Genomic DNA, 27,187 nt, shown 5'->3' with positions numbered 1-27,187 from the left:
TCTAGAGATATATTATCATCCACTGATTAAACGACAATTGTGAGATGTTGAATGAAACCAGAAGTACAAGTAACTTATTTTAATAATTGGAGGTTTCACATAGATTGGGTACATTATGCCTTAGCCATGACAAAGAAACCAAATTTCTGAATAACTTAAATTAATGTGCTTTAGAAGAACTGGGTTTTGGAACTTACCAGAGAAGAGGCATCTTTAAATTAAATCCTAAGAAATGACCAGGATATAATCATTATTAAAACAATAGGAAATGATGATTATGATACTATTACATTTAGGAGGTATACAAATCAGTGGTGGATTCTGGGCGGTACGGCCTGGTATAGGCAAACAGGTGGTAGCTGGGAGCAGTGGCTACCGTACCAGAATGGTGGGCCATTTGGCCCACCCACCTGCCCACCTTCCTTACCGCTTTTTGAGGCAAACAGGCCAATTGCGCACACACACAGCGCACAGCACCTCCGCGACCTCCGCCGAGCAGCTGAGTGTCACTGGGCGGTGGCATGCCCGCTGAAGATGCCCAGCCCTGTCGCAGCATACTGGTTGCGACGGGATCTGGAACCCACTACTGATGCAAATGTATGACACTTTTACACAAATCACATTTCAGAAGAAGAAACCATTAATAATTAAAAGATTGATGAAAAAGAGACTGAAAAGAAATGTCAACAGAGCCAAATCTCTTCACAGTATCAGAAACTTATTTTAAACCACTGAAATTGGTTTAGTCATTTCTGGAAAAGGGTTCAATGCTGGGAAATGTGGAAGCACAGAAAGGATTACTAGTAGCAAGCTGGATGAACTTACTTGCAGTGGTGAAGAGTGCATTGGAAGACATGAAAAACCAGTTTAAGAACAGATTTTCCTGAAGAAAATCTAGGTAAGCAATAAAGCTGACATTGATTTGATGGCACATAATCAATCAAACAACCAACTTATGACTAATTTAATATGAACCAACAGGGCTTTCCATAGTGTTCAGGAAGCTATAAAACCCGGGAAGTTTTTCTGCAAATAATGGAAAGACTGTTGCTATAAGAAGGATAAAAGGACATAATATATGGGGGGAAAGTATAAAGTTGTACTAAGGAAATAATAATAATAAAATAATTTAAGGAGCATACTATAGAAAGAGAGACCATCTGGTAAGGACCTATTTAAATATATTCAAATTAAAAAGTAGCACGCAAAGAGGTTGAGCTATAGGGCTATTAGATAACAAAAGACTGAAAGAAATGAAGATAGCAGAGAACCTGAATGCATTGAAATTCTCTTTATTACAGAAAACAATGGATAGATATCTAAGCTCAAGAGCCATAAAGATTACCTTGGAGAAACTATGTGATGAGAGATAGCAAGCCTGACAGGAAGAAAACGTTAGAAAGAAATCCAAACTAGCCCTCTTAACTGTCTTGAGTAAAAGAAGCATGGGGGGAAATGCTGTCAAGTTTTCAGGATTTTAGTTAGTATAGCCTATATAACCAATAAAATACAGCTCCAGAAAATCTGAAAAGGTTTTGTAGAGTTTGTTTTGTGACCTGACCTACCAGATAAGGCTGACATCAAGCCTGTTTTGATTTTCTAAGGGAAAGTGGGGTAAATTAGAATAATTAGAATAATTAAAGCAAACCCAAGAGAAGTTAGCATGGACCCCCTTGGATGAATTTTCCTACAGTTCATATTTTTTGTGTTTCTGTTTTCGTGTTTTTCTTTTTGTTTAATTGTACATTGTTATAGAGGCAATGGCAAACTACTGAAAAGCTTGCCAAGAAAACTGCAGGGATTTGTCCAAACAGTCTCTGAGAACTGAACACAATTGAATGGAATTGTTACTTATTAAATATGATTTGTGTGCTGAATGAGAGGGTATATTAATCAGATCAATCATAACAATAAATACAATTGTCATCCATTTCAATTTAAAGCTGAGTTTCAAATAAACATAACATTCACAAATGATTTGGAAAAATATAATGACAGGTTCTGTATTCTATCTGACAAACAATATAAATATCCTTAGCAATTGTAGGTTAGAAACACTGAAAATGGCCTTATACAAAATCATATTGATATACACATATTTATATTCTATTCTGATTAATTGCTTTTCTCCAGGGAGATACTTCATGACCTTAGCAATTTTAAGCTGTGTAGACTTCAACTCCCAGCATTCTTCAGCCAGAAATTGCTTTGGGAATTCTGGGAGTCCACACTTATTAAAGTTGCTAGGTTGAGGAAAATGTCTCCAGGGACTCAAAAGAAGGCCTTCAGTAGACTTGCTGTCTGACACAAAAGATATGCTTTGTAGGTGAGACAGGAATTATTTGTAATATTTTCATAGAAATCTAATACTGACATAAAAATGCTTTCTTAAGCATTTTCTTTTACAAAAGAGAACGGGTGCTACTATACTACTGGATAAATTATGAAGAGCCTCTGTAATGTGTTGATTTATGCAGAGAGAAAGCAGCTCTGGGAAAGGCACTTTAACAAGTAACCCTTAAATAGTGTTATTAGATTCAGCATCCATAAATTCTAATTTAGAGTATAAAATATAATGGACATAAAAGCATTGCATTCAGCCATCTGGGTTAGACGGATAATTTTACATTTTTTAAAGCATATATAATTAACTCTCAATATTGTTATTATTTTAATAATGGCTTGAATACATACATAACTATATAAAATATAATTTGTAAAGTAAATGTATTAAATAAAATAATAATTTATTTTCTATATTTATAATGCATGCCTACTCAGCAGCAAATCCTATGTGTATAGTGGAGCTTACTCCTGGGAAAAGCTACACAGAATTGTATTTCACTTGTCTGAATGATGAGCAGGGGGTTGGGCTAGAAGACCACCAAACTCTATTCTGATTGATTGATTGTATCCTTTATACACATGATGGAGAACCTATGGCACAGGTGTCACAGGTGGCACACAGAGCCTTCTCTGTGGGAATGCTAGCTGTCGTCCCAGCCCAGTTTCACTGTGCATATGTGTATGCCTCCTCCAGCCAGCTGGTCTTTGGGTCTCTGCCGGGCATGCTTGGGTGCAGGCAGTGAACATGCATGCATGCGTGGGACGGGGCGCTTGCATTGCATTTTGGGGCCTCGCGTGACCCCCTCCCGTGCCTTATTTTGGCTTCCAGGTTGGTGCAGGAAACCTTCTAGGCTCAAAATAGGGCGCAAGGGGGCACCCCCCCTATTTTGGGCCTGGAAAGCCTCCTACATGAACCCGAAAGCCAAAAATGGGCAAGAGGGGGGAGGCTAATGCATGGGGAGCGCAGAGTTCCATGCGCATGTGTGGGGCATGTAGGGGGAGTAGCATGTGCATTGCATTATGGGTGTGGGCACGTGCTGTTGCGCGAAATGACAAAAAGGTTAGCCATCACTGCTTTATAGTTTTAGCTTTTGGATTTTTTTGCCTTTTGGAAAAGCACTATTGGGATTATATAATTCATATTTGTCAAATGTTTATTTGTCTGTTTGTAAAATTTATATCATGACTTTCGTTCAGAACCTCGACTTTCCTGCTTCCTCCTGCAATACAATACATGTTTGAGAAAGATTGACTGAGAGTGTGTGACTCTCTTAAAGACACTAATGAATTTCCGTGGTTGAGAAGGACCAGAATTTGGTCTTTCCAGTATTTCCTTCACCACCCCATTCTGGTTAGGAAAGTATTGTTTTAAATGCACAGGTACAGTATAGGTGGTACCTTGCTCAATAGTAATAACTGTGAGAGGGATCTTGGAGTCCTAGTGGACAACCATTTAAATATGAGCCAGCAGTGTGCAGCAGCTACCAAAAAAGCCAACACAGTTCTAGGCTACATAAACAGAGGGAAAGAATCATGAAGTGTTAATACCACTTTATAATGCCTTGGTAAGGCCACATTTGGAATACTGCATTCAGTTTTGGTCGCCATGATGTAGAAAAGATGTGGGGACTCCAGAAAGAGTGCAGAGAAAAGCAACAAAGATGATTAGGGGACTGGGGACTAAAACATATGATGAACTGTTGCAGGAACTGGGTATGTCTAGTTTAATGAAAAGAAGGACTAGGGGAGACATGATAGCAGTTTTCCAATATCTCAGGGATTCCATAAAGAAGAGGGAGTCAAACTATTCTCCAAGGCACCTGAGGGTAGAACAAGAAGCAATGGGTGGAAACTAATCAAGGAGAGAAGCAACTTAGAACTGAGGAGAAATTTCCTGACAGTTAGAACAATTAATCAGTGGAACAGTTTGCCTCCAGAAGTTGTGAATGCCCCAACACTGGAAGTCTTTAAGAAGATGTTGGATAGCCATTTGTCTGAAATGGTATAAGGTTTTCTGCCTAGGCAAGGAGTTGGATTAAAAGACTTCCAAGGTCCCTTCCAACTCTGCTATTGTATTGTATTATTATTTATGATAACATAGATAGCAAATAATATTGTATCATAAAAAAGTTTCCAGAGGTGTATTAATTTTTTTCAGCAAAAACAACCAAGTCTTGTGGTACTCTTAAGATGAAAAATATATAATTTTATGTGTACATGTTAATATACAGAGAACAATTCAGCTTGAAACGCCAGAGAACCAGCTGCATGCGCACACATATACACAGGGAAGGCATCTGAGCCATTTTATTTCTGAATCTATGCATTTTTATATTTGCTTTTCCAAATGTAATATTTGTATTGGCACTTTTTCCATTTTTTTCCTAATGTAACTTTTCTGATAAATATATTTTTCTGTGCATTGCTTTGATTAGGTTTTGTCACAATATTCTGAAAAATATGGATTTTGAGATATAATTGTTTCATTTGTTGATTAAACTGAGTCTGAATTAGATATGTGTGCATAAAAAGTTAATATTTTTCTATACTAATCCTAGCCCATAATATTTGTTGTACTTATCTTTTATTTTAGGAAATCAATGGCATTTTTATTGGGGACTGCAAGAACCTTTATCAGGTTGAACAAAATAATTACATTTATCAAGGAAATTATGGTTTTATCATAAACCTCCATGAAGAAAATTCCAATGAAAATCATAGCATAAAGCCCAGTAATACAGGATAGTTGCAATCAAATAATTCCTGTGTGTGTGTTTTCTTTTCTTATATTTTTCTTATATTTTATGTCGTTGCTTTATAGTGAATAAAAATAAGACTATATTAGATGATACATTGCATGGACTTGTTAGCAAGCTTGATTAAAAAAAAATCTTTTACCATTCGATTGATGCGGACAAAGTCTTCAGGCTTCTTGGCCCAAGGGGGAAGCTCAACATCATTCACAATAGTTTCATCTTCTCTGGCTCCAAAATTATATCCATTACTGTTGACAAACATTTCTGGCAGGTAGTAAAACTCTGGAATTAGTTCCTGTTTACAAAAGAAACAAGCTTTATTATTCATCATGCAAATCTGTAGTTTTTTGCACAGACAAAATTATTCAAGAAATCTTATATTGTTGCATTTAATTTTGAAGTTCAACTTTTTTACATTGCTTACTACATTACATTTGTATTTTTAAAACATGTTAGTAATTTTTCTCTTAACGGATTAAAATATTATGTTCCGGTCTACCAGAGTCTTGAATGGTGGACACAGTTCTAGGGAACTGTGAAATCATTTTCTTAACTTTCAAAAGGAGAAAAAAGAGGCCTTCTATAACTACATACTAAACAATTTCCCCTTATTATCAGACAAAACAAAAATGTTCATTATGCAACCAGATTGTGAGATTTAGAAATGTCAGAAACCGGACCGTGCAAACAAGTGAAGCCCCATCCATGGGATGTAGGCAGCACACAAAACCACATCTCAGAGCCTGTCCCTGTTGCCCAAAAGGTTGGAGAGCACTGGTTTAATAGGAAACATCATGGGGTTATTCAATAACTAATCATGCATAACAAACCCTATCTCATTTTTTTTGTAGTGGCTTTAGTAAAGCATTCAACTCTCTCTTCTTTAACAAAAAACAATCCTAGTTAGTAAAAAAAAATTCTATAAAATGGGCTAGTAATTCGTTTAAATCACAATCCCCATTCTCAAAATCCAATGCCAGGGGAGGATAGAAAAGACCTTTCCGTTATCTCAAAGGTATAAACATAAATATAAATATTAAGTGCTGAAGCATGCATTCACTGTCCAAGCTCCAGGCTGAGATGAAAGAGGGAAGGCAAGAATGGACAAACCTTCTTCCCTTGCTCTGAGTTCCAATTCATCCCCAAAGACTGACAATTTTATAGGCACTACTGGTATTTGGGGAATCTTTGGCTTATGTGGATATTGTATGTGAAGTTGATGAATCCAAGAAACCTGAACATCATCAGCAGCATCTCCTAATCTATCAGAACAGACATTTCAGTCAATTATACCCTGTTTCCCCAAAAATAAGACCTCCCTGGATAATAAGACAAATTGGGCTTTTGAGTGCATGTGCTAAAATAAGCCCTCCCCTGAAAATAAGACCTCCCCAAAAATATTGCATCACAGCAGCAGGCACAAGGTGACCACGCTCGCCACCTCTGCACTTCAAAAATAATAAGACGTCCCCGAAAATAAGGCCAAGTGCTTATTTTGGGAGGTCAAAAGAAAATAAGTCACTGTCTTATTTTTGGAGAAATATGGTATTTTTGAATCTTCCCTGTCAGAGTCTGGAATTTAAAACATATTCCATTCCATTTTGAACTATTTTCTGTTTCACAACACATGGTTGTCCAGCTTTCACTTGGAAATTATCTATGACTATCAGACTATTTTGACTATTGGAAGCTAATTCTAACATTCAAATAGAATTTGCATTCCTGAAATATAAAACATTATTCCATGTTTTATATTTCAAGTGATATTTTTAATACAATATTTGATATTTTAAAAAATGCTAGATCTCCCCAGTTTTCAGGCTAAACATGTGAATTCCTGCAGTCCTCTCTTCAGAGAAATTGGTTTTTAATTCCCCGATCATCCATACCATCCTTCTCTTGCACAAGTTCCACTTTTAGTGTATCTTTCTTAAAATGTGGCACACACAGACAATCAGAATACTTGTGGATTCAAAATTGGATTAACAATTTCTTAACAATAGCCTTTCATATTTTACATGGTTAACAGAACAGTATACATTCCTGAAAATAAGCTTCTATGTCTATTTTTCTAAGGAACCTTCCTGTTATTTCTTGGCTTCTTATAAAGCATTAATGTGGGTTTTTTTTGTTGGTATTCTGTTCTGTAGTATATAACATATTATATAGTGTTTTGCTTTCTTATCATTTTGAATTTGATTTGGAAAATTGTAGAAGCTTCTAAAATAAATAAACCCAATAATAATCTGATGTTTTAAGTTGTTACCTTTCTTCTACTATGTAGTAAGATAATGAAAATTTGTAATGTTTAATAAGCAGCTACTTTTCAAGTGAGTTTTTTTATTAAAGAATTACAAAGATTCAAAGGAGTCTTAAAATTATAATATATTCTAATAGATTTTATGTCATTAAATAAATTTTACTTTATTCATTTATTCATATTTTATTTATCAAATGTCCAACTTTATATGATCAAGTTTATGTTCTCTAGTTTGTTTTACCAACTATGTTACAACCCAAAGATACTATTAATAGTGTTACCTGTATCTTATGTCTTTGAATTAGAGGGAGGAAATGCCCAAGTACATTTTCTGATTCATAAATTTGGGATTCATTCAATCTATGAAAAACTAGGCCATTTTATGTGTAGAAATCAAAGCAGATATTTTCCCTGAATATATTTCCATTAAATTTTCAGGCTTCCATCTTTATTCTTTTCTTTCCTGTACTCAAGTTGATCCCCTGGTAACCATTATTTTAATAATCACCTTGGCTGATGGGAGTATCATTCAGTTATAAGAATGTCCACTACTTTTATTAATTTACAATATGTCACCTTAATGACATCTTGTTCTAGCAACATTTTCTGATTTATACAGTCCAAGAGCAATATAATATGTTTAAGAGGCATTCAAAAATTAATTTTCTGAACATTATATTTTTGCACTTTAGTGTGGTATGTTTCCAAAGTAACATCATACTACAGTTTCTTTATAAAGCACCTTTACAAGTATATTTTAGACTATACTTCTTAATGCAGGGTACTCTATCATACTAATTTATTAATTAGGGAAGTATGCGTCTTTTGTTCCTAAGTAATTTTCTGCTTTTCATATGCAATGATTTCATACGAAAATGGGTAGGTGTAACCTTAGTCTTGAAATTTAAGGGAATCAGGTCAGTATACTACAACTGAAGTCTGCAACAAACTTTAATATGCTGTTTTGCAAAAGGCAAACAGGTCATTCAGTTTACATCAGGATATCAAACTATCCTGGTTTAATGAAAAACATGGTTTCATACACAATATTCAAAACTGTTAAGGAGTTAAGTTTTAATTGGGTGGTTTAATTAGTTTTAATTGTAATTATATTTTATTTTATTGAGTGATTACTTTATGAAGGCACCTGATCAATACTAAGGGAAAAATGAGTAATGCTATACGATTAACATTCATTAGACATTTATTTATTCAACATATACAAATAACATAATGTTGATTGTAAGGTTATGGCAGTTAACAAAAGCCAATAAAGTGTGTGTGTGTGTGTGTGTATGTAGAAGGGGAAAGAGCAAAATTTAATAGTGATTTTTTTTAGTAATTTAATAGAATTTTATGTATTCTGGAATTGTTAAATTAGGTTTGAAAAAGGTATTAAAGATTTATACATAGATCATCAGAGAACTAGGCTTATAGTACTTGTAATCAAAATAATATATTATATGAAGTGTTTGCCTGGGTAAACAGTCTTAATAAACTAGATGGATGCTTTCATGTTAGTATTTACTTTATATATTTAGAGTGAATCTTAGTGGAAAAAAATAGATGGCTAACAAACACTCCTGATAAGAAAATCTTGCATTTTGTCTTTCTGAAAGGATTGAGATATTAAATCAAAGTTTCATGCCAACCACCGTTTTCACAAGATGTGAAGCACAAAAGGAATTTCAGCCTCCACATATTCTTCTTCTATTTTAAAGTTCACTGATACAATAGAACTACAAAGTATGTTGTTTATTTTTCATTTGAAAATATGTGCATTAAATGTACATATTGCTATTTGTGATGGCAGGTCAAAAACCATCACTTCCATGTTATTCTACTTATATATGGGAGGACATAGATTTCCAATGGAATCCAAACAATAAAAGAACCTAGTAACAGTTTTATGAGTTTACCTTTCTTTTGTTCAAACATTTATTCTTACCTCCTTAAGTCAGAACAGAAATTCAATACATAAATAATGTAGCATTAGTTTGAATAGGTTCCTAACTTTGTAGGAGCCTTTAGAAACAATTCTAAAAATATTTATCAGAACAAACAAGACTAAAAGCAATTTGCAATAAGTGTAAACAATTTCAACGTATCTTCTGATTTCAAGCAAGCAAATAATGATACAATTGAATGAATAAAGATATTTAGTTATCATTTTTTTTAAAAAAATCGTCTATATATTTTTATGAGATTTCTAGGCTCTTGAAAATCAGGAGAGGACCCTATTTTTTAATATAAATCAAGAAACATGGTTTTCATAGTACAATAAAACTTATAAAATCCATTTATGCAAGAATGAGTGCATGGTAATACTTGTTCTCTAGTCGTTTCCATGTATTATGTAGATATAAGTTTAAACTAATGTGTATTGTTGCATAATATCCTGAGGCACAATGTGGTAAAAGCTAAGGCTTACACAAAACATAGATTTTAAATGTATCTTGTCATTAATGCTTTATTAATTGCCCCAGGCGATGGAAAATTCATGCTAGAAAAGCTATAACAATATAACACTTTAAGGTCACATCCAATCTTACTGCCCTTATGAAATGGGCCAAATATTGAGTTAACAGCAGGAAAGAACAATTTATTGGGCTTTTCCCCATCCTGTGATTATTTGATTATAAATTGGGATATGATTATTTATTTATTTTGTCAAAAACAAAAGATCTTTTAATAGCTCAAATGTTGTATATTCATCATTGTATGTAAAAGAGGCATTTAAAAATGATACCAATACAACTTTCTTTTCTATGTATGTATTATACAACCCTCCTCCCCACCCCCATTTTGCATTTGTAGCATATTAACAGCTACCCAATTACTTGTACATAGGAAATATTTTTCTTACTTTGACATCTGAAGTGTCTCGTTGGCTATTTCGCCATGATCTTGCCACTGAAGAAAAAGTTCGATCCGGATGATCAAATTTACCATCATTTGCATTGAGGAAGAAAGTTGTAAAAGGCTCCTACCATTAAAAAATGAGACAGAGAATGTACTTATAAGAAGCCAAGTTGGATAAGAAGCAATAGGATCAACATTTAAAATTAATTAGGAAACAATTAATAAGCACTTTATATCAAATCATTGCATTTCATTTTTTGATGTGACCAATAGAGTACAATAAAAAACAATATCTGAATCAGAGAATGGAAAGATTCCTATAAAATGTTGTGCTGCTTGTAGATTACTGTTTCCAAATTCCAGCTCTATTATAATCAGTTTCACAGAGATAAGTATTCCAAATAATCCAATAATATTTTTAATGAATTTTATATGGCTTTTGGATAATTCTTCTCAAACAATTACCTCTATCCAAAGATCATATAACTGATCATATAACTGTACAGTATGTTCAAATATTTCAAGTTTCAAACAATGAAATAAAGCAGAAAAAATTATTAATTTCTAAAAAGTTGCATGGATTTCAGTGAAAGCTGTTTGCTGAATAGACATGAAAGTCCTTAATTGTGAAGAATTCTGAAAAAAGTATATTATCATTAAATGAAGTTTCACCTGTAAGTTTGGTACTTTGGTTTCAGAGTTTTAATAAGAAAACAAAAATCTCTTCTTAGTAATTATTTCAGAATGCTTCTGGTGAAACAAAATAATTTCATTTTTTTTCCTATCAGGCACATGTCCATGAAGTCACAGGATTCAAGGATGCTTAATCTTCAGCCAGTTAATTGCAAAAAGCTGATGAAAAACTTTTATACTAGCACAAAGAGGTACATGCCAAAAATGACTAAGATATAATCATGCTGTAGAAGCATGTTTATCATGCTGTAGAATCAAAAAATAAATTATTCAGAACTCGTGTTTGAACCATCAGCTGATATTACTACAAATCAAATTAGTAATAGTTCTATTTTCCCAGGCTTTAAAACAAGATTTATAGCTTCGCTACTATCAAATTTTGCCCTGTTCCTGTTACCCACTTTCAGCAATGAAATCTGCAATTACCAACTATTACTGTAATTTCTCAGTTTTTCAGTGAGCAGCACAATAAAGTGCGCTTAAAAAAGCTGAAAGTATTGAAATAAGAAAACAAAATATTACGTTTACTGTATATCCCTCAACCTGCAATTTAAAAGTTAATCCTGGCAACCCATTTGTAAATAAATCCACCCATTTAATATCACTGTTCCCTTATTTCACATCATCCCTCATCTTTCTTATCTACTAAGTGCAGACCCTAGGCTTGAAAATATTGTTCACCACTATTGTAAAGGGTGCAGATATCGCAATACTATTCTGAATTGTAGCAATGCTCTAGAAGAATATGCTGGATTCGTTTGCGAATCTATCTAGCCAAGTGACTTTAATGGAATTCACACTTAAATTTAAATACAAAATGTTTCCATAATTTTGACAGTCCAGAGTATTAGGTATAGTTGCCAACTTCAATTATTTATAAAAATAGTATATAAATACATACATAAAAATAAAAATGCTGTAGAATAATCTCCTTGGTATACTATCTTATGAGAAGGATGCTCCAGAAATTCAACCTATGATCCACGGTTGCCTGGGGTGGGTGGGTGGGACACAATTTCATCACAGGGGGTCGACAAAGGCTTGAAGAAATGTTATGATTTAAATCTTGAGTTAAGTCTTGGGGGTCATGCTCCATAGGTATTTAAAGGAGGTGAAGAAAAGGTTGAGTACTGATTTAGAGGATAAAATTGCTTGGATTCATTCACAATTGAATAAAAAGTGCAAGTCCAATGGAGATGCTCAGGGAACAGACTTGGGAATGATTTGATTCTGTTGGACCCGAGGAAGAGGATAGGATGCTGTGGAATGCAATTGCCAGTACTTGCATATTAGATCCTGCCACTCCTGACTAAGACCACCTGGGAGGTATCATGTGGGTGGGTCCAAGTGATGGTGAATTCATCCTTGTCAGAGGAGTGTTTCTGGCTTCCTTTCAAGAGACTCTGATGTGCCCCCTACTCAAGAAGCTATCGCTGGACCCTACCATGCTGGACAATTTTCTCCAAGTCTCTCACCTTTCTATCAAATATGGTTGAGAAGATGGTGATGTTGCAATTCCTGAAGACTCTGGAGGAAATGGTTTATCTGGATCCTTTTTAGTCAAGTTTTATGCCCCGATACAGGCCCAAACAGCATTGGTTGCATGTATGGAAAATCTATGGCAAAAGCGGAGGTGGAGGTGATGCATTCATCCTTCTTCTCCTTGGCCTCTCGGTAGCTTTCAGTACCATGAAATCCTTTTTGGGCTAACTTAGAAAATTGAGGGTAGGTGGAACAGTTTTGTGCTAATTCACCTCCTTCCTCTGAGGCCAGTCCCAAGTGGTCCAGGGAACAAGAGATCCAGCTCATGGCCCCTCTTTTGAGGCATACCTTAAGCCTTGGTGCTCTCCCTGTTCTTTTTTAACATCTATATGAAACCACTGACTGAGATCATCTGTCACCATGAATGAGATATCACCAGCAAGCTGATAATATCCCAGCTATATATCTCCATCCTGGATGAAGAGTGTGATGCAGTGGATGTCCTGAATATCTTGCTTGCCCAATTGCATGGCATTTGAATCAAAGAACTGAGAGGCCTGTAAGCAAGCTCCTTTTTCTTGCCATGCCATACTTTTCTATTTGGGGCAAATATTGTCTTCTAAGATTGAATAACTTATATTAGATGGAAGAGAGCAAGAAAGGAGAGTTGCATTTTGCTAGAGCTTCCATACCTAGGCTGAAGCAGTAAGAGATGACTAAAGGGTCATAGTAAAAAATAAATTTTGGGAGGAACTTCTTTGTGCCTAACTATTTTTGTCAGGAATTTTATATTTCAGTTATGGCAGCCTTAGTTTATTCCTCCCGTTCTGTTGTTTTTTTTTTAAATCAGAATGGCCTTTGCCTCTGTATTCATAGGTAAGTGGCAGAGGGGGGATAGCAATCTGTTAGGAAAATATGATGTGATGGTATTGTAACTAAGGTATTAACTAGATTACCAAGCCCATAGATAAATCTGAAGGGCTGGAATGGGAGAAACGTGAATCATATTTTTCTTCTGCTTGACCAACCAAACAAAACAGAGAAAAGGAGCAGATGATTAACGAGATTGATAGAAGAAGGGAACAAATAAATCCTTTGCGAATGGTCTCCTAAATTTGCAGCAAGTACTCCAGGTTACTAGCTCTATTGCTTTATTAGCAGAATAATTCTTGAATGTGAACTTCTAAGCTCTAAAGAACTCCCGATCTTGATCAGAAGTCCGTTCTCACCAAGATACAATTAGCAACATATGGAGTAAGTGTCACTGGCTTCCTTTCGGGTTACCAAGAGGGATGTGATAATACCAAGTTATTGATTTATTTCAGAAAATATTGCTAGAAGCCATGGTCAGTTTATCTGTTTTGTATTGATGTATATGAAGCTTATATTCATGCATCATATATCATATATACAGTATGTATATACATGTATATGACAAGCCAACTTGGTCTAGTGGTTAAGACACCAGACTAGAAAGTGAGAGACAGTGAGTTCAAATTCTGCCTTAGCTACGAAAGCCAGCCGGGTGTTCTGACCCAGCCTTCACAAGAAGTGAGAAACCACTTATTCACAAGTAGAACAAACCCCTTCTTAAAACAGAGCAGGAACAGTCTTTATTCACATTGAATAGGCAAAACCAAAATAATTAGTCACAAACGAGAGTCTTTTCCTCTTCTGAAACAGGGCACGAACAGTCTCTGTTCACATGAGAACTCAAGATAAAAAGTCCTTCAATAATTAAGCCAAACTGAAACAGTCCCTGTTCACCCCGGCTGAGGCAAATTCACTATCTATTATTTCCCAGCAGGGAGACTCAGTTGGCACCTCAAATACAGAGCAATTAGTCCTGATAAACCTGATTCTGACTTCATTGATGAATACTGGAAAACAAATGGTTATCTGCAACAACAGACCACTCCAAATCCTCCTACTATTTATATCCCAGCCAGGGAGAGGCTGGCTATTGTCTATGACGTCTTTTCCCTGAGAGCCGGCTTATTGCCTTCCGTTGCTCTCCTCTCCTCTATATGCACAGGAGCATTTGGGATGGGCCCCATTTGTTCCTCACCCTCACTCAGCTCCAGCCCCGAAGACAGTTGCCTCTCCACCTGGGGAGGGGGGGACAGAAGGCCCCAGCTCTGCATCTGATTCTGCTTCCTCATCAGAGCCTTCCAAAGGCTCCGAAGCTGGCCCAGGCTCCACCTCCCTCTCCTCCTCATCTGACTCTGCTGGCAGCTCTGCTGGCAGCCTACAGGCCACAACTTTGGGTGGCTTTGGGCCAGTCATTCTCTCTTAGCCCAACTCAGTTCAAAGGCTGATGTTGTGGGGAAAACAGGAGGAAGGTGAATTGGAAAATATGTTCACCATTTGACTTATTTGAAAAAATAATAAAAGAGGGATACAAATAAGTAAATAAATAAATAATATGGTAGGTAGATGTAGATATTGATACTGTTATGTACATGACTTTACACATGGTTAAAAAAATGGTAGCATTGCAGTGTTTTCTGTAAATGGAAAGAGAGTTGGTATAGTATAATGAATAAATAATAAATAACATGGAATGGAATATTGCTCATTAGGTGAGTTTCTATTCAGGCCCATCCTTCTCTAGAAGATTCCATTCCATGTCTGCTGAAATGGAGCTTTGTGCAAGAACCTTTTAGAGGCTCACTAAATACATTTCAAACATCTCTTCATGTCACTGAACATGTGTGTCCTTGCACAGCTGACATTTGCACAGGATCGACACCAAAGCAAGACACCTTTGAATTATTTTGCACCGTTCTATTATATTACCTTCTAGTTTAAAACAAAATCTGTGTATAAATCACTGATAAGCTTTCAATAGACCATTTGACACTATCAAATGTAATTCCTATTAGTATGAATAAAATATTTTTTTTAAAAAAATGAAGTTGGCATTTTAAATCACAGCACACTACTGTGCATCTTCATTTTGAATTTTATATGATGGGTTTGAAGCAGAGAGTAGAAGCAGAGTTTGTAAATAAGAAGTGGAGATTATTATTTTAAAAAAAGCAGTAAGGGTAATTACAGGGAATTATGTTAAAATGTAATTATAACTTCCATGGCAAAATTATTTAAGAGACAGAGGCAAACACAGAAAGTAAGAAGATTCAGAGTGAAGGATTAAACCTCCGATAGTTGAACTCCATAAGGGAGGCTATTAAACCAAAGTAATGTGTCTATCTTTTGGATTTTTAATCCTTAACAACTGTGCTATGCAGACTCATCTACAGTTATTACATAGCTTACACATTAAAAAATGTACATAGAAGTGTTGGATATAAATATGAAGTCATAATCATAATAATCACTATCAACTCCTCTAATATTCAGAAAGTATTCTTCCGTGTTTTAAAAAATTGCAACATAATTTTAAATTAAAATATTGTGGCATTTGATGCACAATGGATAAAAAATACATCCATAATTGTGCATTAAATTCCAAAATATTTTCATTTCCCTTCTTGTGAAATATATCTGTTTTATCAAAAAGGAGATTAGAATCCAAACTAAAGTAATAAAATTTGAAGAACATTTGAAGAATGATGATGGCATTTTGATCCATGTATTGTTCAAGGATGTATAAATTAGTTTTGCTCACTTATACAAAGGTGGACAAATTCCCCAATAATCCTTTTTTTTCCAGTGTAATTTTTTTGTTTTTGTTTTTGTATACATTACGTATATTGTCAGTTGATTTCTATTCTGCGTTTTCAGAATCATATTTATGGATATAACATTCAGTTGCACCAGTTCTATGGTTAGCATGATGATAAATTTGGAAATCTGTTACTTTATAATTCGCAGTCGTAAACTCAACTGCCTCTCCCACCCGCAATCTTTTTGAGTTCCTGTTCTAGAATTGTTGAATAATCGCAATCTCTGTCCTTGGTAACAATGGTGCACAAAAAGGTGTTTTGTGATAGAATAGATAAAGCCTATAAGGCCTCTTGAATGAATACTTTCTAGTCCACTGTTTCTTGAAAATGGAGAAAATGTTACTCCTAGGGCAGAACCGAGTAGTTTCATTCTAGACTTAGGTGTTTATTGGCTGGTCTTTCCTCTTTCCTCCTTAATCTCAGTTCTTCAATCGCTACACCACAATACTCTTCATGTTCTTTTTAGGAACAATGACCTAATGTCTTTTTGGCTTGAAATTAGACTATGCTCCATTTTATCTTTCTTCTTTTATTCCTTGTATACTCCTCTAGTGACTCTTGCTATTGTGTAGGACACAGGTATCAATCTCAAGGCCTGAAGGCTGAGTCCGGCCCATGGGGCCACTCTGGAAACAGCGGAGGACTGCCTGCGGTGCCTCTGCTAGCGAAAACAGAGGGCAGAGGTTAGCAAAACAAAATAAAAGCAAAACAAAATAAAAGCAGGCATGTTTCCCCTTTTGCATTTGAGCATGCAAGAAGGGACAGGAAAGGAGAAAGAAAAAGAAAAAGAAGGAAAGATGGGAAGAGAGCAAGGAAGGAAAAAAGAAGGAAAGAGGGAAGGAAGAAGACAGGAGAATGAAGAGGGAAGGAAAAAGAAAAGGAAGGAAGGAAGGTCTTGCTTTAGCAATTGGCCACCAGCAGCCAAGAGGTATGGTGAGGCTCCTCTAGAGGACAAGGGTTTGGCTCACTCCCTGGTCTCACCTTTGTCTCCTGGGAGACAATGGATCCGTCCAGCCCCGTCCACCATAGGTGCCCCTGACATGAGTGATGTCGAGCTGGCCATGCCCACCCTGGCCATGCCCATTCCGGTCCTTACAAGGTCAAACACAACCCTGATGCAGCCCTCAATGAAATCAGGTTTGACACCTCTGTTGTAGAACCTTTGGAGGTCCCTTGTTCCCCCACTTCCAAGAATTGACCTGTGCGATCGAATCGGTCTTTGGGAGGTAATTGGCAGGAAACGGTCTCTCAGGTACCCAGGTCCGATGCCATGAAGGGCTTTATAAGTAACGACTAGCACCTTGAAGCGTGTCCGGAGCCCAATGGGTAGCCAGGGCAGTTCGCAGAGGATAGGAGTAATGTGGGTGTACCTAGGTGCACCCACAATCACTCGCGCGGCTGTGTTCTGGACTAACTGAAGTCTTCGAGCACTCTTCAAGGGCAGCCCCATGTAGAGCGTGTTACAGTAATCCAGTCTTGAGGTCACGAGGGCATGAGTGACAATCTGCAGGGCCTCCCAGTCCAGTAGGGTCGCAATTGGTGCACCGGGCGAATCTGGGCAAAGGCCCCCCCTGGTCACAGCCAACAAATGGTGTTCTAAAGTCAGCTGTGGATCGAGGAGTACTCCCAAATTGCGAACCCTCTCTGAGGGGCGTATAATTTCACCACCCAGCCTGAGATATGGAGTAGTTAGCCAATCTTTGGGAGGGAGCATCAATAGCCACTCAGTCTTGTCGGGATTGAGTGCAAGCTTGTTCGTTCCCATCCAGACCCTGACAGCCTCCAGGCACTGGCACATCACTTCTACTGCTTCACTGAGTTGGCACGGGGCGGACAGATACAATTGTCCGCATATTGGTGGTATTTAATCCCGTGCCGGCATATGATCTCACCCAGCGGCTTCATGTAGATGTTAAATAGGAGGGGGAACAGGACCGAACCCTGCGGCTCCCCATAATTGAGGGGCCTAGGGGTCGACCTCTGCCCTCCGACCAACATTGACTGCGACCTGTCCGAGAGGTAGGAGGAGAACCACCAGAAGACGGTGCCTCCCACTCCCACCTCCCGCAACTGTTGCAGAAGGATACCATGGTCGATGGTATTGAAGGCCACTGAGAGGTCAAGAAGCACAAGGATAGAGGAGTGACCCCTATCCCTGGCTCGCAGAGATCATCGATCAGCACGACCAAAGCGGTTTCCGTGCTGTAACCAGGCCTGAAACCGGACTGAAAGGAATCCAGATAATCGGTTTCATCCAAGGACCGTCGGAGTTGAAAGGCCACCACTTTCTCAACAACCTTCCCTACGAAGGGGAGTTTGGAGACTGGACAATAGTTGCTCAAAATGGCTGGGTCCAGAGACGGTTTCTTCAGGGGCGGTCTCACCACCGCATCCTTCAGGAGGAGCGGGAAGGATCCCTCATGGAGAGAGGTGTTAACTATCATCTGGATCCAGCCGCGTGTCACCTCCCTGCTGGTCGAAACCAGCCAGGAGGGGCACGGGTCCAGTATACAGGTGGAGGCACTCACCGCTCCCATGGCCTTGTCCACTTCCTCAGAAGCGACAAGTTGAAACTCAGTCCATAAGCTCCGCTCAAGACCTTCCCCCGGTACCTCGGCTAGTACCGTGCAATTGGAGTCCAGCTCTGTCCGAATCCGAGCGATTTTATCCGTCAGAAACTGAACAAATTCCTCAGCTCTATCTTGTAAAGGATCCTCCGCGTCCTTCCCTTTCAAGAGGGAGCGGTTTATTCTAAACAAGGCGGCTGGGCGTGATTCTGTGGATGCAATAAGAACGGCAAAATGCGAACATTTCACCACTTGTATTGCCACGAGATAGGCTCTGATATAGGCTCTCATCAGTGCTCAGTCTGACTCAGATTTACTGGCCCTCCAGTGGCGCTTTAGGCGTCTCTTTTGGTGCTTCATCTCCCGGAGTTCCTCGGTGAACCAAGGAGCTCTCCTGGATCCACTACCTCGGAGACGTCGCAAGGGCGCAATCTGGTTTAGAGCCCCCGTCACCGCTATATTCCAAGCAGCGACTAAGGACTCGACCAGACTGTGGATGAGAGTGTCAGGTATTTCTCCAAGTGCCGTCTGAAATCCCATAGGGTCCATCAGGCATCTGGGGCAGAACCACCTAATCGGTTCCTCCTCCCTACAGTGGGGGATTGGTTTCCGAAAGTCAAGCCTCAGTAGGAAGTGATCAGACCATGACAAGGGCAAGATCTTAATACTCCTCAAATCTAGATCACGCCTCCACTGCTTCGAGAGGAATACGAGGTCAAGTGTGTGACCCGCTGAGTGAGTCGGACCCTGAATTACTTGGGTCAAGTCCATGGCTGTCATGGAAGCCATGAACTCCTGCGCCCCATCAGAGCGTTCACCGAGCATAGGCAGGTTGAAGTCCCCCAGCACCATAAGCCTGGGGAACTCTACCGCCAGCTTGGCTACTGACTCGAGGAGTGAGGGGAGGGCTGTTGTAACGCTGTTGGGAGGTAGGTACGTTAACAACAAGCCCACTTGACCCCCAAGGTCCAACTTCACCAACAGGGACTCAAACCCGACAAGCTCCGGAGCAGGGATCCTACGAGGAACTAATGACCGTTGGATGATGGCAGCCATTCCCCCACCCCTTCCCTGGGGTTGCGGCTGATGAAATACCACCTCTGACTGCCCCACCCCCATCTATTCACTGCCTCCCGAGTCCCAGCTGATCAGGAGGAAATGGGGATTCTGTAGTAACCTTCCACTGGAGTGGGGTGGGAATGGAAATTTTACAGTATCCTTCCTTTGGAGTGGGGTGGGAATGGATGTTTTGCAATATCCTTCCCCTGCCATGCCCACCAAGCCATGCCATGCCCCGTCCACCAAGCCACATCCACAGAACCAGTAGTAAAAATTTTTGAATCCCACCACTGATGTGCATGTGTGAGCAGGAACAGGACACTGTTACCCCAAACATTTTAATTCCTTGGGTTGGCCTTGTTATGTCAGAACAGTCTCATTATATTAACTCCTACTGTGAGCCTTCTCTTTCTCTAGGTAATTGTAATGACATAATGGTTACACTGGAATATTAGGATTCTTTGTTTCCCTAAAATTTCAGTTCTATAATTAAACCACATTTAAAAAAAACACAGCAGACAGCTTTATCTACAGATACGAAAGAGAAAAATGGCAAAAATACTTACAATGCGAACAAGCCAGGCTAATGTACAGGTAGATGTAGAATAATGAGTGTTATAATGATAAGGTGGAGTTTGATCATTTTCCCATGTCTCATAGCGTTCTGCATAAAATACTGCTCTCTTTGGGTTTAAAGCACCAATGGGCTGTAAAGAGAATAGATAAATAAGCTTTATAAACCTGCATTCAATTTTTCTTCTACATTCTTTAATATTCACAGTATATGACATTCAACAGCCAAAAACTGATAACTCATTCTATTTTACTGTAATATGGTTGGACTGCTTGGGATGGAATGGGAATTTGATGTGAGAAGCTTGAATTACTAAACACGCTATTTCTTCTGTGTGATACATCTACAAATGTCATGATCATTTCAAAGGGGAAAAAAGCAGGAGAGATATGGTAGCATCTTTTCAAACTAACATGTTTTATTAAAGACTATAGCTCACTTCATGGGTAGCTAAATTCATGAAGGATTTAAACAGGAATAAGAGATAGAGATAGGTAGATAGGGATGTAGGTAGGTAGGTAATGAGGTAGGGAGAGAAAGAGAGAGATAATAGGAAGATAGCAATTTTGCAGATACAAGTTACATGTGAGACACAAAAGTATATTTTCAATTCATACTTGTTTTCTGAGACTTTGCTCAACTGTGCTGATTAAGTTTCCTTGTTTGAAAACACTTATTCTGAAATCTATAACAGAGTATCCTTGGAAGTTAAATTATCCTGTTGGTCCTTGTTTTGTTATGTAAATTTTGTATCCATTCATTCTTTTGACCTATGTTTTTCCATTATTTGTCCTACATAGAATCCCTGAGTGTTTGGCACAGAAGGGAACTTGAAGGTCTTTTAGTTCTATCCCCTGCCCAAGCAGGAAACCTTATACCATTCCAGACTAATGTCTGTTCAATCTCTTCTTAAAAACCTCCAATATTGGATGCTTACAACTTTTGAAAGTAAGCTATTCCACTGATTAATTGTTCTCATTGCCATGAAATTTCTCCTTCATTCTAGGTTGGATTTCTCTTTGATAATTTCCCATCGGTTACTTTTCGTCTTGCCCTCAAAGCTTTTGAAAAGCTTTGTTACAGCTTTTCAAATATTGGAAAACTGCTAGTCCTTCTCTTCATTAGACTAGACATACCAAATTGATGCAACTGTTCATCATAAGCCTTGAGCCCCATAATCTTCTTTGTTGCTCTTCTTTGCACTCTTTCCAGTGTCTCAACAACTTTTTGTATCATGGTGACCAGAACTGGACATATAGACTGGCTTCTATTAATATCTTTACTTATGTCTAATTGTTCATAGATCTGTTGCTTGATTATCTTTTCCAGGATCTTCCCAGGTTCTGTTAGGGTAACTAATCTGCAGTTTCCTGCAACCATTTATTTCCTTTTTTGAAGATGGGAACCACATCAGCTTTTTTCAGACAGATCATGGTCCATACCATAATGGGGGAAGAGCATGTAAAGGCATCTCCAATTTTCTGTGTGGTAGTGCTAATGATGTAAATGTGGATGCAAAGTAAACATTTGAGTTTTTTACAGGGCATGATTCTATGTTAGCATCACTTTTCAGTTGTTGCTTGCTATGTGTGAAAATCTTGTTGGATCTGTATTTTAGTATTGATCTGTCACTTAGTGCTAAGAAACTGAAGTATCATTATCTAGTATGTTTACTAAAGTGTTTGTTTGGCCCATCCTCTCTCAGCCCAAGTCACCTCACAGAGTTGTTGTGAGGAAAACATACAGAGGAAGGAGTATTAGATAAGTTTACCATCTCCAGTTGTTTATAAAAAATAAAGACAGGCTATAAACAAAGCAACATTCTTTAGAAAGGAAAAATTGAACAGATCCTCCTCTTTTTTGGCCTATTTAGTATATTGAAAATGTTTTTTTAAAGTTTTCTTATACTAATTGGTTCTCTTAATATGCTGTGAATAGTGAACACTGATATATTATGAAAGCTTGTAGCAGTACACTAAAGAAAACACAGAAAAATGTGTCCTTTTGTCTTATATTCTAGGAAATACTAATAACCTTATCAAACTCTTTTGATGCTTTCATAGTATATCCACAATTTTATCAGAAGAGAAACTTCTGATTTCCTGTGGAAATTGATAATTTGCCTCAACTTATTGATTGATTTATTTTAACTATCATTGAATGACAAGTTCAATTTTTCTCGTATATCAGGGAAACAGACAATACATATTTTAATGGAATTTCCAATTATTAATTTATATGTACATATGCACATATAAAGGACTTTACATTTTCCATAAAATAAATCAAATAACTGTTGAACCAAATCACTTAACACTGTTCTTTAATTTCCACCCCATTGAACCCACCCACACCAGTATTTTATTCAATTATTACTTTAACCTAGATAATTTAGAACCTGCTCCAAAATCAATTTACCCCATTCAGTCCAGTCATCCCCATCATTATTGCTCCTAAATCATATTAAATTCGTAATCAATTGGGTCTCCAGTGCTGTTCCTTTTTGAATGGTGGATTTCATATTATGAGACAAGGAAACCAGATGGGGAGATTTGTGGCTGACCTGATTTTCTCTTCTGTTTCTTCTTTATTAAGCCATTCAAAAGTAATCCACTGAAAGAAATGAGCTGAGCAATCTATTCCACAGTGCAAATTTTAACTTCAAAAATGATGTCGTTTTTATTTCCTATAAAGGGACACTACATGGAAAAATGACTGGCAGTGACCCATTTTGGTACTATTTATCTTCTAAATAAAATATTAGTGAGATAACTTCTCTCTACTCATAAACATTTGAGATTTTAGTTAATATTGTACAGCAGAAATCTCAGCTTAGCTCAGTGCATTTCTTTGTATAGATAATACTAATATAATAAATATTTTTTTAAATAAAAACTTTTTAAAGAATTTAAGCTACAATAAATTTTAGGAATATATGTATTAGTTAACCCAAAATTAAATGTTAAAATAAATATGACAATAATGTTATGGTCATACATTCATTGTTTTATTCCACAACCTAACAAATTATTCATTATGTTTATTTAAAAGATACATCTAGAAAGACTCTTCATAAATATAACTACTATAACTTTTAAGTATACTACAACTTAAGTTACTATAAATCTAATCAAAATAATGCATAGAAGATACTGATTACACATTTTGGATACACTGAATTAGTTCTAGGTTGCTAATAAATGTTTAGTAAATATGAAACAATCTATATTTGTTTCAGATTCTTTAAACAAAACAAAACAAAAATGTATTTTACATGTTCTGTCTTGCAGTTAATTTTAGTTTTAAGTTAATATACCAGGATTTTGGTTTCCCTAAAAATTCTGATTGTTTAATACTTTGCTGTGTTAAGGGTATGCTAATAGCTTTCTCATGTGTGCAAAATATTTTAGTAATCCCTTAGGATCAAGCTTATCTGATGCAGATTGCACTGCAAGACCTCACTAAACATTCTTGAAAGGAAAGCATGACCCATTTCTTAATCTTTTCCAGGCATTTTCCAACTACTGGAAGAACAATAAAATAAATATTTACATTTTTATTTTATTCAGGTTTCAGAGGCTACCCAATCTTTTTTAGTTTTCTTTGGTTCACTATTTTGTACAACAAAAGTAATCCTTGGAATATAAATTATTCCTTTAGTATTAGTTAATAGTTAAATCATCATTTCTCTACTGCTTTGCCTTCTTGATTATTCAACAAGATACAGCCTAGCCTTGAACTGATGTAATAGGATTTGGTAAATTTCATGCAGCAAAGGTTGATGCAACATTTGATACAATTGCCAGAATAGCTGTTGAGGTTACAATAATAGGGCCTAACATTTTATTTTAAGTATGTTTGAGATCAGACTTGACAGGAAAGGAATGTTGTATGGTAATCATAGCAGGGATTGGAATTGGGAGTTTTACTTCAGTTGTTAATGGCACATAATCCTTCATTTCTCTTTCATGACCCCTAAAATAGAAATAAGTACTTACTATGCGATGGTTTTGCCTGCTGCTTTTAATTGCTGCTTTTACTGTGATGCATTTTCTTGGCATGACTATTTTTATATATTATTTGAAAACTGTTCTGGGAATTGTTTTGGTGAAAAGCACAATATAATTGTTCCAAAACAAAGAAAGACAGTTTGAAAAAACATAAATGGCATGTTCAACTACAGCATACTACTAGGTTTTATAAAAAATACTTTAACTATACACCAAATTACATGGGAGTAAATCTCAATGAATCTAATGGAAATTATTTCTCCTTAGGCATGTAGAGGAATACAGTAAAAAGTAGATGTGTGAATCAGTGACTTAAATGCTTCTGTTCAGTATTAATTGCCAACAGGATAGATTCTAGTATGATTTTAATATTCTTTACATAGCAGGTTAGCCTATTTTCATTTTATACAAAAGACCAAGAAATTCTGATTTCAGCAAGCTTTCAATTATTTTACATTTGAATTCTGCTCCTGAATATTAGTTTTTTAAAAACACATCCATTCTTTTAACTATTTATTAATTGTTTATGCCACCCGTCTCCCCTACCCAGCTCATCAAATCCATAAATGCTAGTTAAAATCCATGAGAACTAGTGGCATCTGAACAACTCATAATGTCAAATGGTAACACCAAAACACTTGATGCAAGTAAGCTGCATCATTTATGTGAAGATGTTATGACATTCAGATTAATATTTGTACACCTTGTCTCTCTTGTCTATGCCTGTGAACATAGTGTAGTCTTCCTGTAGATCTCATTCTGTTCTATCTTCTCATCTGAAGGCACCTTTGAGATTGTCTATAGTAATATTTAGTTTGCCCCCCAAACTCAGTATGTCTTTTAATATTAGCTGTTGAGAACATATATGGAAGGCTGCTATTGTCCTCATATTGTGCTGGTGAGTTTTTTGCAAAATAGCATTGTCTTGAAGAACACCAATAGTGCCATTGCTAGATAATGTATATGCAAATGGGGTAGTTAACTATTTATTCAATTTTGGAAAAAGCTCTAATTTGAGGTTCTATGCAGTATAGTGTCAATTTAAACGAATGCAAGGCGTTGTTCTTAAATATTATTATGCAATATTATTGTGAACTGTTTTTCCTGGAAAAGCCTCATTTGACAGGACATCTGAAGAAAAATATTACTTATTACTTGACATTTCACTTACTAACGTTCTGTGAAATAAATATTATCTTGGAGATTTGCTTTGTTAACATATATACAAGTTCGCAGATCTATAGAGGGATTCAACTATAACCGTTTTGATTCAAATTGTACTAGCTTTTTTTCTGTATGTTGACAAGCATGTTATATAAATAATTCTTTTCATGTATTATATTATTTCATATTATATACATCATATATTATTTGACCCAAGAATCTGATCTTTGATAAATACACAGTTCTCTCATATAGACTGTCAAATATTTATTTAATGATTTAAATGTTCCTAGGACCTAACTGATTACTGCTTCTTTCAGCACAATTAGAAACAGATATGGTAACGGGACAATTCTAATAACTTTAAAGTTAGAAAGTTAATATGATTAACTGCTTAAGTAAAAATTGAATTTCGTATGGGAAAGAAATTTTGTTCAGTACCCAATTAAATAAAAAGTTATACATTGAAAAGCTTTAGCATTGTTGTAGTCAGACAGTTACTGAACCAATATATTTGGTTGTATTAAGAAATCTTGCTTGAAAAAAACTCACACTTTCATTTATTTATTAATTTGAAAACCTCAATATATTACCCCCTTTTCTTTAAATTAAATCATAACATAAGTAACTCATTATGCTTATTATCCGCTTGTAAATAATTTTGTGATTAATAATAATAAATATTTTTGGCAGATTGCGGTGTTTGATATGTTTCATGTTGGTTATTAGAAGAATTTGTCATTAGTGTTGGAGCTAGAACCTATAGTATTTTGCATGATTGGAAAAATGAAGGAAATGCCTATTTATACTTTAATGAGCAGAGGTGATATAGGATGCTAAAGTCATATACGAATAGCATCATATAATGCATTATATAATTCTATATAAAACATTTTAAACTATTTTTCTTAGAGGAAAACTAAATAAAAATAAAAATTGCAGAAGTATTTCTTATTTGAAAATTTAGTGGTATTCTTACAGGAAGATCCAATCAAGTTGAAAATAAGCAGATCTCCCAATGGCTTGTTCATGCCGAGATAATCTATGGATCTATGACAGTCTCTTTCATTAGCTTTTCAACTTGTCAAACAATAAATGTAACCTCTGACCTTTTGTATGTCTTGAATATAACTTGAAGTCTCAAATGTCTAACTGATAAAACACCTTGACAAATACTTTGCCTTATTTTTCAAACGTACAATATATACATATATATATACACACACACACACACACACATACACACACACACACAAACACAAATACTGTTTTTTTTAAAAAAAATTGGAAGCATTGCTTATTTGTAACATTTCCTATTCAGATCAGCAATTAACAAAAGCAGAAACCAGCCTTTAAAACTGGTAATATAAAGCTGTATCTTTACAATGACACACAAAATTATCCTGATTTCTAAAACCAGACTTCCAAAAACTGTTCCTGGGGCTATTTTGAATAATTACAGAACTAATTATGTACTTTAAAAGTAACTTTGTAGGTCACTTCCTAGAAAAAGAGAAAGGAAATGCCTTATTTAAGGGCAAAAGAGCAGAAATAGAATATTTACATATGAGGAAAGATGAATGTGTATAACCTATTTGAATTAGAGACCAACCTATATTTAAATATGATCATGTTTTCAATTGACAATGTAATTCTTAAATATTTGTTTCTTTTAGAATTATTTATTGATTTTGAACAATAAATAATTCATTTAAAATAAGCTCC

The 27,187-nt window shown here is 36.3% G+C and overlaps 1 protein-coding gene across 6 annotated transcripts in view; it reads right to left on the bottom strand.

The window, feature by feature from the left end:
* The window catches only part of NBEA (neurobeachin), a 360,491-nt gene that overhangs the window by 45,068 nt on the left and 288,236 nt on the right, over positions 1 to 27,187 (bottom strand). For all 6 annotated transcript variants that reach the window (XM_087721296.1, XM_087721298.1, XM_087721299.1 and 3 more), the window contains 3 exons: positions 20,281 to 20,421; positions 10,229 to 10,348; positions 5,245 to 5,397 (listed from right to left, as the gene is read on the bottom strand). In XM_087721296.1, the coding sequence (XP_087577422.1) occupies positions 5,245 to 5,397; positions 10,229 to 10,348; positions 20,281 to 20,421 (414 nt within the window). The remainder of the gene's footprint in view (positions 1 to 5,244; positions 5,398 to 10,228; positions 10,349 to 20,280; positions 20,422 to 27,187) is intronic.

The sequence above is a fragment of the Thamnophis sirtalis genome, unplaced genomic scaffold (genome assembly GCF_051295495.1).
Source record: "Thamnophis sirtalis isolate CommonGarterSnake01/CBP01778 unplaced genomic scaffold, rThaSir2_p1.2 scaffold_8, whole genome shotgun sequence".
Classification (NCBI taxonomy): Eukaryota; Metazoa; Chordata; class Lepidosauria; order Squamata; family Natricidae; genus Thamnophis; species Thamnophis sirtalis.
This window is presented reverse-complemented; position numbering and strand designations above follow the sequence as displayed.